The sequence below is a fragment of the Pempheris klunzingeri genome, chromosome 14 (assembly GCF_042242105.1).
Source record: "Pempheris klunzingeri isolate RE-2024b chromosome 14, fPemKlu1.hap1, whole genome shotgun sequence".
Classification (NCBI taxonomy): Eukaryota; Metazoa; Chordata; class Actinopteri; order Acropomatiformes; family Pempheridae; genus Pempheris; species Pempheris klunzingeri.
Genome location: NC_092025.1, coordinates 5,364,273 through 5,382,391, shown reverse-complemented (window position 1 = coordinate 5,382,391; position 18,119 = coordinate 5,364,273). Strand labels below are relative to the sequence as shown.

The window sequence follows — 18,119 nt, the reverse complement described above, 5'->3', positions numbered from 1 at the left end:
TAGAAATGTAGTGGGATATAGAATAGAGTTTTATAAAACTGAGGAGCCTGTTTGCTTTTCAGACTCTAGAATATTGCTGTATTTACCACCAATACTGCACTTCTCAAAAACATGTGTGATTCCCAGGAGCGTCAGGATGATGGTGTGAATGATATTTAGAGGTAAACTACAGTAACTGTATCGCATGAACACAACATATGGCTGCTAACGTTGGCATGTAATTGTGTTGTTCTACTGTAAATTTCCCTGTCGTGGGACTAATAAAGGAATATCTTATCTCATCTATGTAGCATTTAGCATGCTAACATGCGTACAGTTTGTTTCCACCCCCTCAGCTCTGTTGATCTTTAAAGCTGCTTCACTATCTCATTGTTTTACATAATGATCTACTGGGATTCTGGGATGAATACAGTGCTTCTGTTTAATTTCTTAAAAAGCTGAACAGCAGGGCTGGCTATGTAAACACAGCATGTCCTATTTAGCTGCTTCAGATGTCTTTAACTGTGTGCTTTCCATCCACTCACAGCTTCAGGGTGTCTTGTCACTCTGTCTAACCCATGGCTGCTACATTCCTCTGTCCATCCAGCAACTTTGGGGCCCCGGGGAAGACCTATACACACACTGCTGAGTCTAGTTCCTGTCCTGCTGTGTCACTCTTTGTGAGGAGGACAAAGTCCAGACCACTGGGGCTTTAATCCATCTGCTTAAGATAAATAGGCCAGAAGGAATGTTTTGGTGTGTGGGAGTGTATGTGAATGTGTGCACTAGCTGTTGAAAACTGAATTCTTGAAATTACTGAAAACACAAACTAAATATGTTTTCAGTTTTATGTACATTCGTATTCAAAAGAAACAGATATGTCTTTGACTCCTTGTATGTAGTTGGGTCAGAAAACAGAGAGCCTGGGTGTAGTAAGGATTCAGAGCCTTTCACCACTTTATTTTTAACGGCTCTGACCAAGTCATAAGTGTTCCTCCTCCAAGTTCCTCCAGTTCAACTCCATGTGGCTGTTCTAGCTGTTAAGCTGTCAGTCTGTTTTACAACCATGTGTGGTCTAGTTCATGGTTGGCCATCCAGCAGTACTCCACCCATATTTTTTACACAATGCTCTCTGCAATGTTTTGGTTTGTTTTTAGAGAGAAAATGTCTGTATGTCAAGGGGCCTGAGGCTGCTGCACCAGACAAAACTTTTAGATCAGCTTGCGGGGAGGTTTAAGTGGGATATTAGAGCGGGTTCTGCATAATGGCAGACAAAATAACTAGCAGAGGTGCTTTGACGCAGACTTTACAATACAGATTTTAAATATATATTTGGATCTGGAAATTAAAAAATAATAGTATTACATTTCACAGTTTAAAGACATTTAAGGATGCAAAATGTCCTGATGTGCAGTAAAGAACAGATATTTTATCACAATGTGACTTCTTTTATTTAAAGGCCAAGAAGGAGCTTGTTTTTATGATATACCCTCCTCTTCATAGACAGAAGACATCTGATATCTTATATATTGATAATATGTCTTTTAGTAATTATTAAGTAAAAGTTATAGAGGAAATATCTACATCATGGAGAAAATATTATTTACATCAGCAAATAGCCACTCAGATCATGTCTCATCAATATAGCAAGGAAACGTTTCTGTTAAACACTTCTGCAAACTGTTTTGCAACTGTTCATTTGTTTTCCCAACAAAAACAAGTCCTGGCGACAAAAGCATGATTTATGTTGTTTTGATTGTATGTAGTTAACTCAAAGGTGAGGTTACGGTTTTGGTTGATCATGGCTTAAACATATTCTTATTCTCATCATGCAGCATGTTCTAGACTTTAAACTGGATCAAAGTGCATGCCATAAACGTCTCCTATGTCTGCTTCACTAAAAATAACTCTCATTGGCAATTTATTTTACAATGTGTGTCACTGCACTGCACAGGCACTTTTTATATACACACAGTCAGCACCATTTCCCACCTAATGGGCATGAAAGTTGCAAATGGCAGCAAAAAAAGACTTGCCAGTTCAAAAGTGTATTACATATATTGATTGGAAAGGGTCAGTGTTATGGAACCAGCAGCTCTGCATCCTTTAAGCAGCTGGTCCAGACATACTGAAAGGTCAGCAAGTGACAGTATATTAAATAGCACTTTTATTTCATGTTTGACATTTGGGGGATAATTTTAACAAAACTGTGATTCACACCATCAGTGAAGCCAGATGGTGTAACTTTCCATGGAAGAAGCTCAACAAGATTTAGAACATAAATATAGCTTTAAACAAACATTTTCTATGTAAAGACACAGTGGAGTAATAGTGACGTGCTTCTCTGTCCTTTGTTTAGTTTTGGTCGTTGGCTGTGCATTCATCTGAGTACATGTGACTCTGCGAATTGTTCAGTAAGTGAACCCACAGCACCCATTGCACAAATAGAATGATGAGTCAGAGCCGCTGCCCTACGGCATATTGAGGTAAACTACTGAGTTAGTAGAAACCTACGAGATTGCGTGGGTTTTCTCTGGCTACTCTGGCTTCCTCCCACCACCCAAAGACATACAGATTACGTTAATTGGTGACTCTAAATTGCCCATAGGTGTGAGTGAGTGTGAGTGTGAATGGTTGTCTGTCTCTATGTGTTGGCCAGGGTGTACGGGTGTACAATGTCTGCTGGGACTAGCTCCAGCCTCCCCACGACCCTTACGGATAATAATGGCGTCATTATTATTATTCAGGATGATTGAAGAAGCCCTGCATCACTCTGTCAGGGTTTGTTTTGCAATAATGACCAGCTCGCTGTAAATTATCCTTCCATACATGTTTCCAGCCTCAGAAAATAAAAATATATAAGGTTGCCGTCTTTTAACATGAAATTCGACCCTTTACACAAACTGAATTGAAAGAAAAGCATTTCAACTTGAATCAGAATCAGAATCAGAATTCCTTTAATAATCCCCAGGGGGAAATTGCTTTTTGTTACACACAGCTCCAAAAGAATAAGAATATAAATATATAAAAATTATGTATTAAAATTGAATGTCTATCAGTCTACCATTGGATGGATGAAATTAATGTTAGTAAGCTAGTTCATTCACTTAAGTGAAAGTAATTGGCATGATGGATGATAATGTAATATGAGCTATTCAACAGATGATGTGTGGAACTGAATCCAAACAGATTCAGTGGCCTGTCCAGTTCTCTGAAGTTCTTTACAGAACCACCATGTTGAGTAAAAACACTCCACTTCACCACCCGGTAACACAGCCACAAGCAATGATGGTGATCAGATGAGAGTTGTAATCTTGGCATTGTGCAATATTTTTGCTGTACTAAAGTAAAGTTATTTTAGGCATTTGTTTGACAACTTTTATTATATACACCTTAGAAAAAGAATGGAAGTAAAGGATAGCTAAGAATGAATTCTATTGTTTCCATTAGAAATCTATGCATAAGTGACTGGAATCTTGTTTTATTTTTCTGTATAGCATCATGAAATCCCTACATTACAAGGAATTATCAAGATAGTTTTCTATTGCACAGATAATATATTGAAGCTGGGAAGTGTTTCATGCTTGCAGGTCAAAGCAATAGCAGTTGTAGCCAAAGAAATAAAAGTTGATTCATTGTGAGTCCTAGTTCCCCTGCTCCTCCTCAAGTGTTCAAGGCAGCAGTGAAATGGATGCACGCTTCAGAGAGCAGCTAATGTGCAGAGAAACAGGTACAGCAGCAGGGTGGAGAGACGTCAGATAACATAACATATACATACATTATTCACTGAGTGTCAAAACATTCACATCTACAACTATTTATTACTCATACTTGCCATCATTCTTTGTAGATAGTTTGAGCAGTAGAGAAATGAAAATTTTTTTCTTTCTTGCATGACACAGCTACCTCTTGAGCCACAAAAGGCTTCAGAGCCACAAAGGGTTTTTTTACACAACTGCTTGTCACATATGCAGTAATATTACTGCAGATTTGTACACCGTGAAGTGGAAAATTGGTGGAAATCCCTTTTAAGCAAGGATGTATCATAATTAGAAGTGTCATATTCATAGAGAGATATTTGGAAGTAAATCCAGTGAATTCTGTACCATCTCTGATCTGAAAATGTATTTCAAGTTTACCATCTATCAAGAACTATTTTTCATCCTGGTGTTGCTATCGTATTGCATTTCTGCTTTATTAGATTGTACCTAGCAGAGAGTGACAGGAAACATGGGCAGAGATGACAGGCGACTAAGGTCATCAGCTGCACTTGAAGCTTTGACGTCATGAACACACAACACAAGCTGATCGAATCACCTTAGCTGTTCTGATGGACTTGAACACTCAAGATTTGAATGAGCATGCGTGTGTGTATTTACCCTGGGGCTCCTACTGCAAGTGTAAAAATATTAATACAATCTTAACAGACAATCTCATGACACCTGAAGTGAAAATTAGCCATTTTATAGACAGCAAAAAAAATTTAAATAAATAAAGCTGTTTGCTTTACAGATGTGCACCTGATTTATTTTGTTTTACAGAGCTCGTCATCATGCATGCTCTTCCAAAAGGAAACTCATTTCAAATTAATCATTTAGAAAGTAGGTCCCTTATTAATAGCGTGTAGTATCTGTGCTTGATGGACATGTGAGAGCGTCTTTACCAGAAATTAAGTTATTGTGCCAGTTCAGGTAGAACACCATTTCTCAAATTCAATTTCCTGCACTGACCTATATAGGCATGTCTAACCCCTTTTAATGCACCCCTACCTCTCCCCTACCAAACACTCCACTAACTAACCTTCTGCCATCCCCATCCTTAATCAACGTGGAAAGAAGGCAGGAAGTAATAACTTAATCGGTTTAGGTTGCAGTGTCTCAAACTGTAGTTTCCTCCAAACATCCCCATTTGAGCCTCGCTCATCATCTCACATGAGAGCCCCTGCATCCCACCCCTTGACCCCCTTTTTCATCCGACCCTAATTCAACCCTTCCCAACCCTCCCTGCTGTTCCAATAAACTAATTTGTTTATATAAATGGCAAAGTCTTTGTTAGTGAACAACATCAATCAGCTGAAATGCTTGTGGTTGTCCTGACAAATGACCTCTCTTGGGAATAAGAAATGCATCCTTTCTGAGTAGCACAGGCGAAGCAATGTTACATCATGCTTTCCAAGGAAGGAGGTTGGGGTGGACGGTTGGGTGTACAATGCAGGACAACAGACACCACAGTTCATGCGCTTCTACCAGCAGTCAATGTGTCTCTTTAAGCCAGGAAGTCGATCTCTCTGTATCCTTAACCAAGTTGTAGGTTACAGGAAGCAAGTTAGAAAACAAACAAATTTTGTTAAATGTTTTTTAAACAATCACATGGGTAGTATCAAAGGTAATGACAAAAAAACTTTTCCCATTTCGGTATGAGGACATTTCATCAGACTGTAAAACTAGACTGTTAACTATCTTATCTCACACCAATGTGGCCTATTATTGTTTTCCATCCAGACATCATAAGTCACCATGAGACACACCAACACCAACAACCAACTAAAAGCACCTAGCTGCATTATATACCCTTCCGGTTGCAAACCCTTTAGGCAGGCAAAACCACTTAGGTGAGACTACAACCACATGCCACATTAAATATATACATAACATAACATAACATAACATAAAAATAGAATATAAAGAATGAACATTGAATATTTACATAAATATACATCCCTACCATAACCAATAACACATACACTCAAATAATCACATACAAGCCCTTTTTGCTTCTACTCCCCTGCCCCTCATTGTAATGGTTTGCTCCTGGAGCTCTTAAACAGGTGCTTGGACAAACCTCAGGCTTTTTCGTCTGCCCCCTGCTAAATAGACAACCAGGAAAAGGTGACCACTCATTATTTGACTGCCAGTTTGAGCTAGCTTGCTATCAATCAAACATCCATGTGTGGCCATGAACCACATACGGTCATGGAGCCACTTGTCTCCGCTATATTCCTCCCCCCTTCTTCCAAGACTACTGTACTTCAATTTTCATACATGCATGAGAGATAATCAGCCACTAGCTTAGATTTCCCTGTCCGATACTGTACAGTAAAGTCATAGGGTTGCAAGAAGAGATACCATCTTGCAATGCGAATGCTTGAGTCCTTCATCTTATGTAGCCACTGGAGTGCCCAATGATCTGTCTCTAGGACAAAGTGACAGCCTAAGAGATAGTATCACAATGACTCCATGGCCCACATCAATGCGAGACACTTTTTCCACAGTTGTGTTCCTCATCTCACTGTCTCAAAGTTTCTTGAGGAAAACCACTGGACGTCTCTCTCCCTCCACTTCCTGCAGAAGCACGGCCCCTATGCCCATTCCAGAGGCTGTATGCAGTGTGAATGGCTGTATGCAGTGTGAATGGCTGTGTGAAGTCAGGACTATGAAGAACCGAGTCACTTGTGATGGCCGGCTTGAGGTCATTGAAGGCTTTTTTACAGTCCTCAGTCTGTTTGACCTTATTTGGTGCAGAGATCCATCCTATTTGGGGACCAGCACATTCAGACTGCACTACTCACTTGATGTTGATGTTTCAATAATTCCCAGCTCCACCATCAGCCCAGTCTCCTTTTTGAGCTGTGGCACTAGACGCTCTGGAATTCTGTAAAACTTCCTGCGAGGTGCAGCATTTTCACTCAAATGCACTTTGTGCTGAACCAGAGTTGTGAGCCCAAGTTTTTCCTGAAACAATTGTGGATCGAGTAGAGGCATTATATCCTCCTACTGGGAAGGATGGAGATGAGTGAGTGACACTGAGCCTAGCCTTGAATCGTTTGTGTGAAAGAACTGCTCTTACTCTTCTTCATCCTTGACCACAAGAACCAGGAACTGCTGCTTAACTGGCTGTTCACCAAATGGCTGCTGGGCTGGAAGCCGGAATTTGGCTTCCAGCAACAACATTCTCTCCAGCTGCTGTTGTGTTCTCCCAGTGATCTCTTAGCAAGTCCAGTGGCCCCCTCCTTTGACGACGATACAGCAACTCAAATGGTGACAATACGGCCGAAGCCTGTGACACCTCGCGATAGGTAAATAATAGATATGGAAGCCACTGGCCAAAATCTGAACATGTCTCTGAGACAAACTTCCTCAGCATGTTCTTCAGTGTCTGGTTGAACCGTTCCACAAGTCCGTCTGACTGGGGGCGGTCAATTGGTCCCACAGTCAGTGAGAACCTCTCTGGCTATACCTACTATAGAAAACAGTTGCAGTAGACAAGTGGCAACCTGCCTAGCCTTAACTGATCTGAGAGGAAAAGCTTAAGGATAGCAAGTAGCATAGTCACAAATCACTAGAATGTAACGGCTACCAGCAGAACTTCTCTCAAGAGGGCCCACTGTATCCATACCTATCCTTTCAAAGGAAGTATCCATAATGGGCAACGGCTGACATGATGCACAAAACTGCCGCACCTGAGTGTACATGCCTGGCCATACAAATCACCTTGCAATCCTATGGAGAGACTTTTGAAATGCCAGATGGTCTGCCCAGGGGACTGAATGACCAAGCTCCATCAATTTCTGCCTAAAAGCCTGTGGCAAAGCCATGGCCTCAATCTTGCCCTTGCTTTGGTACAGAATGCCATCTCTCACTACATAGGTTGGATCTGCCAAAACATCCACTTCACCCAGCTTCACTCCCTCAATCTCCGAGACTTTATCAAACCTGCTGAAGGGCTGACATACCATAGGGAATCTCAAAGTCCATGCACTGTCCAGGTGTAACCTGCTGTTTCACCTCGGGTTTGGCTGAACCCAAAAACTTCTCCCTTCTTCACTGAGATCTGGACTTAGAGGGTTAAACTGGGCCTGCTTCCAATTCCTCATCCCAAAATGGCAGCTCCCTATGGGAGTACTGTGCTGTCTGAGCTCTAGTTGTCATCAAATTAAAAACTGGGCCTGACGGCTCTGGGTCTGCCTGCAGGTCACTTGCCTGACTTGTGCCATGACTTCCTGTACTGGCGACTCATCTTCCTGTCCTGGTGAATGTACCAAATCTGGCAGTGTGGGGACATCAGGACCAAGAATGATAGCATAGTCAGCCTGGGAGCTAAAGCCTCTGGCAAGGGAAATGTCTGGCTACCTACATTCACATAAACCTCAACCATGGGATAATCTTTCTCATCACCATGCACACAGCTTATCTTGGCCCGAGCATCACTTCATAACTCCCTTGGCACCAAGCTCGACAGAACCACATACTGACAGCTTCCCATGTCCAAGAGGGCTACCTCACATTGACCATTCACTAGTACAGGTGCTCTTTGTACAGGCTCATACCCAGAGGGTGGGAGAGTGGGTCTGGGAACTGAACATAAAAGGGATGGCTTGCTCCTAGTGGCTGGGCAGATATACTGAGTGTAACCTATCTGGTAGGGCTGACACCTGACATCTGGCTTTGTACCTTAATGCTGTTTTGGCCCGGTTGAATTTAGCAGTGAGCTGTCTGGTGTTAGGATGATTTCTACTCTGAGCTGTACCACCACCCCTTTCACCCCCACCAGACTTACCTTGACCAGTCCCTGTTGGGGCAGACATGAAGACTTCCGCCAGGTGTGCAGCCTCCTCTGCAGACTCTGGGGCATGTTCATGTATCCACACCTCCAGGTCTGGATCCATCATCCTCAAAAACTTCAGTTCAGAAATGTCCTTTATAGTGGATTTCTCTGGCTTCACCCACTTGTGAAACAAGTCCTTCAGGTGAACATATAGTTCCCTTGCCATCTCAGCCTGATGAATGTCCAGGGATCGAAACCTTCTCCGATAGGTGTCAGCAATGGTATCTTTAACTTTGGAATCAATAATGTCCATGAGCACATAAGCACTCTACGCTTTACCTGTGAGCAGCAGAATTAATCATACAGCCCACTTCTCTCTGAGCCAACGGCAGACCTGGGCCATCCTCTCAAACGTAGTCAGAAAGTATTCATTGTCATCCTCTGCAGTGAGTGGGAGTAATTTGGGATATCTGGGTGTAACATGGCATGAAAACAGAATATAGAGAATGAACATTAAATATTTACATAAATACACATCCTTATCGTAACCAATAACGCATACACTCAAATAATAACATATACGAGCCCTTTTTGCTTCTACTCTCTCCAAACCTCATTGTAATGGTTTGCTCCTGGAGCTCGGAAGCAGGTGCTTGGACACACCTCAGCCTTTTGCGTCTGCCCCCTGCTAAATAGACAACTAGAAAGAGGTGAGTGCTCATTGTTTGACTGCCAGTTTGAGCTAGCTTGCTGTCAATCAAACATCACTGAACGGCCATGAACCACATAAAGTAATGGAACCACTGATCTCCATTACATGGTGCATGAAAATATGGAATAGTGTCATAGCAGGAGGACACATGCTTCATGCTTTGTCATGGTAGCTTCTGAATCTTTCTCTCTCTGGACGTATCATTTACTCACCACACTCAGACAGAGGGAAGTCTCTAGTGTCAGTATCAGAATCCAACATTTCATTTTAAATAAGACATTGTCTATTGAGCTTTCAAGGCACAGTCTGATGTAAAGATCTTTGCTCTGCTTCCATCCTGACCAGCCATTAGAGATGTTACAGAGCTGCATCCAGTTCCAACAGCTGTGCTGCATGATGAGATACTTACTTCAGTTTGAATTATTATATGTATTCAGGGTATTCTGGTCAGGATGGGCTCCATTCAATTAAAATATAGTTGTACATCCTATATTTACTACAAGTTTAACAGTAAATTTCACATGTGCACCACTATCAAGAGCTCTGACTGTTTATGCATACTGTTATTGATTTGACTGGGTATTAATCATTATCATTTGTCATTATTTAATCAGACATCAGACAAACAGCATGAGAGCAATCACCACAGTGATTATTAAGGTAAAAATGATCACTGCTGAAATATAATGTGCATTAAAGAGATACAGGCACTAAATTTAATTGATGCCAGGAGAAATGCTTCCTCTAGGATGTACACATCTTGATGAAATGAGCTTAGATGAAGGAGTTTGCCCTCCTTTCCTTTTTTACTTTTTTCAAATTTGAGTGCTCCTCCTAACATCAGAGCTTTGGGGCGATGTGCTGACTTGCATATGAGCAAGCAGGCAGGAAGGTGGTGTGACTTTCGACAGTTTGAAGGGTAACTGGGTCCTCACTGCGTCCCGCAGGCTCCCACTGCCACTATAATTGGTCCAGTGAGAAGTCTACTGGGAGGAGCAGGAGGGTGTTTACTGGAGCACAGCTCACCCCAGGGCTTCTTCACAGAAACGAAGCTCTCCATTTTATTTTAGCAAGTCCCTTCACTAGCCACAAGGCTCCAGATATTTTGTGGTGACAATCGCTCACAGACAGCAGTGCGCCTGCACGTGTGCCACATGTATGCACACACACACAACCATATGTATAGATATACAGAAACACATTAACAACACGTCACATTGTGCTCATAATCATTTACCCATTATCCATTTACATTCTCCAGCAGATGAAAAATGCTATATGTCATGTATGCACAAGCTCACACAGTTTGCACTCATTCTGCAGGTAAAATACACACGTACAATATCCACACCTGACACACTGATGTAATTTGCATGCACACACACAACCTTGTTATTCTATACTCGTGTAATACGTTCCCCAGCTCCCTTACTTGAAATTTAACCATCACAACTAAATGCCTAACCGCAACCCTTACTCTAATTTAACCTAAACCTAATTCTAGGCTAACTCCTAAAACCAAGTTTTAAGTCTTAGGCTCTTGAAGTTGTGAGGATCGGCCAAAACTCAAATTGGTTCTCAAAAAGATAGCTGTACGCACGCACGCACGCACACACACACACACACACACACACACACACACACACACTTTTCCTGTTCTATTTTTGCTCTACCACAACAGGCACAAATGTGTCCTGCCAGCAGGATACCACAGTCCATACAGTTGATCAGTGTCCAAGGAAGGATAAATAAATAAAAGGGGAATCAATTGGAAGCTCAGGCTTTCATCCTCAGGTAATTCTATCCCAGTCAGCAGTGCCAGTATCACTGGTGCTGCTGCATTTGGTAAGCTGATATCCCCTCTGGATTGTGCCCATTGTATCATGGATCTTCTTTGTTTTGAGCTTATCATTAGTGTACCCTGCATCAGACTGTGGGGCTGTGTGTCAGAGGGGGTGTATGAAATGCATGAAAATTTCAGATCCATTGATGTAATGTATGGACATTTATTGTATCTCCCTTTGATTGTCATCAGGATATTGTATCTTCACTGTTTTGATCATTCCATTGAAGCTCTTGCTGTTCGATTGAGTAATTGATGCCTCATTTTCACCTTCAATCTATGGCAATCATAGATGACTTAAAGGCAATCTGTCCCACATCTGCGGTCTGGCGTAGCACAGATTGTATGTCAAGTTCTGTTTAATGCATATTGTAATGTGGATGTATTGATTATAGGTATGTGATATGTAAAAACTGCACGGACATCTTTGAATATCAACAGAACAGCAACTCACAAATTGTCATCAACAGTGACTGAATGTCATGCCTGCCAAATGAGTGTTTGTGTAAAAAGTAGTGTTGCTTTGCTGCAATTTCAAATTGAGCTGAAATGCTGCCTTCAAATGCTCCTCGTGAGCTCTGACATCCTAATCCCACAGTTTTAAAGCTGACTTGACCTGCATCCAGGGTTTTTAGTCATAAATATTTAGTTGGTTACATGAGAAATCCAGTCACCCCAGCTTCTGGGTGACTGGAGTTTGATTTTAGAAGTGAGAGTTAAACAGAACAGCTTTGTGCCGTTTTTTCTGATTTATACTTGGATCTGTACTCTGTGAATATTTAATATCTGATCAACTGACCTTGGACTGGTCTGTCTCTCTACAGTGCTGCTGGGTGTGGTGACGACATGCGCCCAGACAGAGATGAAGAGGGTTGTTGGAGACAATGCCACATTGCCCTGCCATCATCAGTTCTGGGTGGGTGATGACCCCACTCTGGACATTGAGTGGCTGCTTCTCAAGCCAACCAACAGACAGAGAGTGGTGAGTGTCTGAGAGTTTAAAAGTTTATTGAAGAAAGAATAATTTTTACAACTAATAATTACAATTCAGTTTATCTTCATTAAATGGTAAATGGTCTGTATTTGTAAAGCGCCTTTCTAGTCATTTCGACTACTCAAAGCGCTTTTACGTTACATCCTCATTCACCCACTCACACATCATTCATACAGGAGGAATTTTATTTGGAGAAGACTATTTCATTCATACACATTCACACGGTGAAGCTATGCTTCAGGAGCAAGTTGGGGTTCAGTGCCCAAAGACATGTGGACATGTGGAGTTGGAGGAGCTGGGGATTGAACCACCAATCTGTTAATGGATTGACTACCTGCTCTCCCTCTGAGCACAGCCGTCCATTAGAGCTTTATGTGCATCAGTAAATCAACACTACATTAATGTGAAGACATTGCTAAAATAACCATTAGCAAATTTCCTAAAAGGCTGTAAGACCTACCATAGACCATACCATAGACATGTATAATTTCCTTCAAGCATGTAAAATCTGCAGAAAGATAGAGCCAAAAATGTAACCAAACTGCAGTAACTGTACTGTGGTTTGATAATCTGTCTAACTGTCTGTCACAGCTGAATCAAGAGAGCTGCATCAAGAGAGTGTAGGCTAAAAAGATGGCTAGCCTCAGCTAAAGCTGGTTGCCAAATGTACTTTTTGATGTATTCAAGCTGTTATTTGTGAATGAAAATTCAATGTATAAACCAACATGTTTGTTTAATCAGTTTGTCTCTCTAAATATGGTTTGTTTTTCTAAATAACATTTTAACTTCACTTAAAACTGAATATTAATGATGGCAATAGTAGACATTTAATTCCTTTGAATATTAACAAATTGCTTTTTTAAACAAACCAAAATGGACAGGTGAAAGATTGCATGAATACATTTTTCCCTTATATTGAAGTTTATCCAAAGGCAGGACCTATATATTTTATGAATCATGTTGTTTCTATGAATTTTTATGGGTATAATAATTTAAAGACTCTTCTAGGGTGGAATAAATTGCCTGGTACAAACACTAACACTTTGTCCAAGGACTGCAAGGCCTCATATAGACAGAAAACTATGCAAAACCTATCATGGATATTAGATTGTATGTGCAATATATTGCACTTTGATTAAAAATATCCAGTACATCCAGGCTGACGACATTCTAAATATAATTATTTATTATAGGATATCATGAGTATAAATATACTATTTACCTGTGTTTTTGCCATCATCATTCTTATGTTTTTATCACAAAATATGTCATGATTATGAAAAATGTATATGCACATTATCTTACCCATGTCCTCCCTGGCCTTCTGTACAAATGTAACTGCGGCACAAACATAATAGCTCGTTGTCATAGTGCAGTTCCACAATGTTGCACATGTTTATCCCATCACAAACCCACCCACCTCTTTCACTTCCTCCACCAGCTGATCACCTACTTCGCGGGAAGGGTTTTCGACCCCAATGAAGCCGAGCGTGGCCGTGTAGCCTTTGCTGGAGAGTACTTAAAAGGTGATGCCTCTCTGCTGATTAGTGACTTGTCTCTGACAGACTCAGGAGAGTACAGCTGCAAAGTGAAGACTGGTGCACAATACCACTGGAGCACCATCAGCCTCATAGTGCTGGGTAAGTGGCAGATGACACTTATGTTCAGTAAGAAAACCACAGACAGAGCACTCATCAGAACACTGTACAACCGGAAGTGTAATGAAACCCCAAAGCTCTTAGCAATAGAGCGACATGTAGTGCAGCATACTGTGACAAAGACCAAAGTGTGTGTTTGAAAGCTTAGACCAGTGATTTTACCCGTGGAGCTCTCCTCCACTTACTGTGTACTGGCAGACCAGGAAAGAGAAATTTAGAATAAATTGTAGTTTCCCCAAAGAATCGCCACCTTATCGTGGTGGGGGGTGTTGTGCGCCCCAGTGAGCCTGGGAGCTGTGTGGGGGGCTAAAGCCCCTGGTAGGGTCTCCCAAGGCAAAGTGGTTCCTGGGGAGGGGTCAGACTGAGAGCAATTCAAAAAAACCTTGTATGAAGTGTAGCCAGAAGTTCAGTGTTCCCTCGCAGGGATTAGGGAAACCGGGTCCCTCACCAGCGAGTGGCCGGTGGCTGGGCCTGGATCCACAGGGCCCTGATGGACAGATGAATTACTGCGGTGTCAACAATAATGTGGGTGCTGTACTGGTCCGTTGTGGTGAAGAGGGAGCTGAGACAGAAGGCAAAGCTCTCGATTTACCAGTCGTTCTACGTTCCAACCCTGACCTGTGGTCATGAGCTCTGGGTGATGACGAAAGAACGAGAGCCTGGATACAAGCGGCCGAAATGAGTTTCTTCCATTGGGTGTCTGGGCTTAGAGATAGGGTGAGGAGCTCTGACATCCGGGAGGAGCTCGGAGTAGAACCTCTGCCCCGTCAGGATGCCTCCTGGGCACCTCCCTTCGGAAGTTTACGGGGCACATCCCAAAGGGGTGAGGCCCCTGGGCCAGACCCAGAACTTGCTGGAATAATTATATATCTCATCTGACCTGGGAACGCCTCAGCATTGCTCAGGAGGAGCTGGAAAGTGTTGCTTGGGAAAAGGACGTCTGGAGTGCCTGCTTGACCTGTTGTCACCTCAACCGACCCCAGATAAGCGCAAGATAATGGATGGATGAATGTAGTGCCCATTATCTGTGATTTTCTGTTTTGTTGTGTTGAGTAGATAAAATAAAATAAATATGCACAAGTAAAGAACACATAATGCACATAATCCCCAGTCAAAGGTCATTGCTTTTTAGGCAAATGATAAGCACACTATGCATTTCTTTAGAAAGGTCAGAGTGCAGAGGTAGTTCAGCACTACGTTTGAAGTTCAGTTACAAGATGTCTCCTTGATTAGCTGACTGTCATTGCTTGCACAAATTGTTAGTGTTGGTGATGGCAGTACATCTATAATGCAAATAGTTCCATAACTGTTCCAATACATTGCCAGCATAAACAAACCACAGCGGACTCTATTACCCCTTTTTAAATTATTCATTGCTTCCCCTTCCAGTCTACTGAAGCCATTCCATTTCCCAGAGGTAGCCTGACCTTCACACATTAAGCATCATGTCAGTACTCACAGCAGTGCAGTTGCACTCCCTGCTCTATTGTTATACATTTCAAAGTAGGTTTTCATGTGTATGAGCAAATGCAGTGCAGTTTTTTGAAGGAATCCTCAAATTTCAATAACATACAAAATCACAATGCCTCCCTGAAATTACTGGTGGTTTAGTGAAACTCCCCTTTACCTTATCCTGAGTGCCAGCACTAAATTCACTATCCTGAGTTAAATTTAATCCTAGTTCTTTGACCACCAACACGTATATGTTGCCAGTTAATTTTAATAGCCTTCTAGTACCACCTGACTTATTTCAGACATGTGTCCAATAGAGGACCACATTCACCATGAATGACTAGTACAACATTTTCTAATTTCTCTCCCTGACACACATTACTGCTGCAAAACCGCTTCAACTCATCCAACTTACTGTTACTGACTTTGTCTAAGACGAAGTATGGCTGCTAGCTGCCTTGACAGTCAGCTGTCTGCTCACCACTGAAGGCAAAAAACCCCAAAGAGTGTCGACAGCTTCTGGGACCACCAATGCTGCCTTGTAATTTCATTGACAATGGAAACTGTGCAGACACACACCTTGCCATTTTGTTAGTCCTCAGCTGCTCACTGACAGAATCAACTTTTGTCTTAAAGATTCTGAAGTAACAATGCCTTGATGCCTGATTTATCCCAAGGTCATATTTGCAACAAGTGAGGGAATCCCTGTATGGAAAACTGACTTTACAGTATCCATCAGTCATAACAAATGAGACAGTTTATGAGTTATGAGTCCCTTCAATGAACAGGTGGCCAAATCGAAATCCAGTGTCATGTATATACTGTAAACAAGAATGCAGTGCAACAAAAATCGAACAAATAACTACATAGTAGTACTACTCTACAGTAGGGAATACTCTTATCCTTCAGCTCTTAATGTTAGCCTGTTGAGAGCATTGATATCAGTGGAGGTGGGTGAGGAAACAACATGTAAGGATATATGTGTTTGTTTTCGCTTCGCCACAGTGAAGCCATCCAAGCCGCGATGCTGGATGGAGGGCAAACTGTTGGAGGGCGGGGATGTTAAGATGAGCTGCAAGTCTGCTGATGGATCTGATCCCATCCACTACAAATGGGAGCGAGTCCTGGACAAGGGCAAGTATGCTGGCAAGCTGCCTCCACTGGCCCTCATAGGTAAGTCTACTGACACACTGGAGTATGTGTCTGCCTGTTAGTGTACCAAGAATTTTACTTTGGTTTACAGCAAAAAATAAGTAAAATAAAGGACACTACGCAATGTCTCACCACACACTAAGATTTGTAGCAGTGATAGGGTTGTGACTCTGTAAGCAAAATAGTCAGGTTTGTCGTCCAGCCCAGGTGAACAGGGATTCAGTTCCACAAATGCTGGACTGTGTGGTTGTATTTCAGCTCTGTGACTTTATTGCTTTGTGTGCTAACTCTGACAGGATGCTGCCATAAGCTAGATATAGCAATCTATTCCAATAACACTGACATTAAAATCAGTTTCAACTTGACAACTTACCTTCTACTGAACAATATATGACAAGAATACAAGGTACATGGTTTATTTGACATTCAACAATACAAGGTTGCACAATGAAATGCAAGTCCCATTATGTTACACAAGAAAAGATATCTTTTCTAGAGGAGTGCAGAGTTAAGAAGTCTCACAGCCTGAGGAAAGAAGCTGCTCTATAGTCTGGCGATACAACGGCAGACACACACTGCAAGGCCCTCCTTTCCTTGGCTGTGCACGTTCCATGCCAGTTTGTAATGTTTCCAGTCAGAGTGCTTCCTATTCCTACTAGTTTCTTTGGCTCTGGACCCCCCCACCTCTCCATTCATTCAAGTTTTCTTGTTGGGAACAATTTTAACGTCTGTGATCACCACACACACATTTGCTGATGTCACTTTTGATGTACATTCCTCAAGATTGATGTGGCTTAACGGAGTGACCAATCTCTACGTGTATCAGCCTGTGCACTCAAAACAGTCCTGTAGAAATCTTTTCATAATATATAAACCTACATCTGTGCCAAATGTGTTGCTTTTATGTGCTGTTACAAATCTTTCAACCTCGCCGTCCCACGCTGGGTGAGCTTAGCACTTTTCATGGCTCTCTTTCCTCTCTTCCTGGGCTGGTTACACTATGTTCGGTGGTGTTTTGTCCGGCCCGAACAGCCAGACAAAACACAACACTGATCTCAAGGTCTATTGCCTAATCCTTGTGTTTTCTTTCTTACTTTGATTAATGTATTTCTGTCATGGGCAATATGGACCTCCATAGGCAATATGTGGTTCAGTAATAAGGGAGAAAAGATGAAAAATGAAAGCAAAAATGTAGCAACATGGGAACTGCCAGCCAGCCAGCCAACTGTATGTGCTGACATTACCTTGGTAATACACTCTTGTGTCCTGTTTTCTCTTTGTTGCTATGATTAGATTTGAAAAACCCTGAGATTGTGACGTTGAGGAACTTGACCAAGGACAGCACCGGAATCTACAAATGCACAGCCAGCAATGATGTGGGAGAAGACAGTTGCACAGTGGAGGTCAAGATGCACTGTGAGTGAAAAAGTCTAGCTGAACACTGAGCACTGAATGGGCACAAAATCTACATCTTACGTACATCTTAGTGTAGCTCATTTTACTATTTGAGGACTCACATGGCTGTCTTGTACTATATACTGTACCACTGGCTAATGCTAAAATGAACAACAGCTGTATTACAAACCTCTACTGCAACCAACATGATTTACTGTCCTCACTATTGATCAAATCCATCAATCATCAGCTCAATCATCAGTTTACCTAAAGCGATGCAACACTAAGCCCCAAGATCTATGAGGTTGTTAGAAAACAAAGCACCTGCAAATAAATAAATAAGTCATATAGGATTTAGTGGAGTGTTAGGTACATCGTGTGAGGGAAAGT

The 18,119-nt window shown here is 41.9% G+C and overlaps 1 protein-coding gene across 1 annotated transcript in view; it reads left to right on the top strand.

The window, feature by feature from the left end:
• LOC139213494 (CXADR-like membrane protein) overlaps positions 1 to 18,119 on the top strand; it is a 63,746-nt gene that overhangs the window by 44,359 nt on the left and 1,268 nt on the right. The window contains exons 2-5 of the mRNA XM_070844205.1: positions 11,903 to 12,060; positions 13,514 to 13,712; positions 16,188 to 16,355; positions 17,628 to 17,750. Coding sequence (XP_070700306.1) covers positions 11,903 to 12,060; positions 13,514 to 13,712; positions 16,188 to 16,355; positions 17,628 to 17,750 — 648 coding nt within the window. The remainder of the gene's footprint in view (positions 1 to 11,902; positions 12,061 to 13,513; positions 13,713 to 16,187; positions 16,356 to 17,627; positions 17,751 to 18,119) is intronic.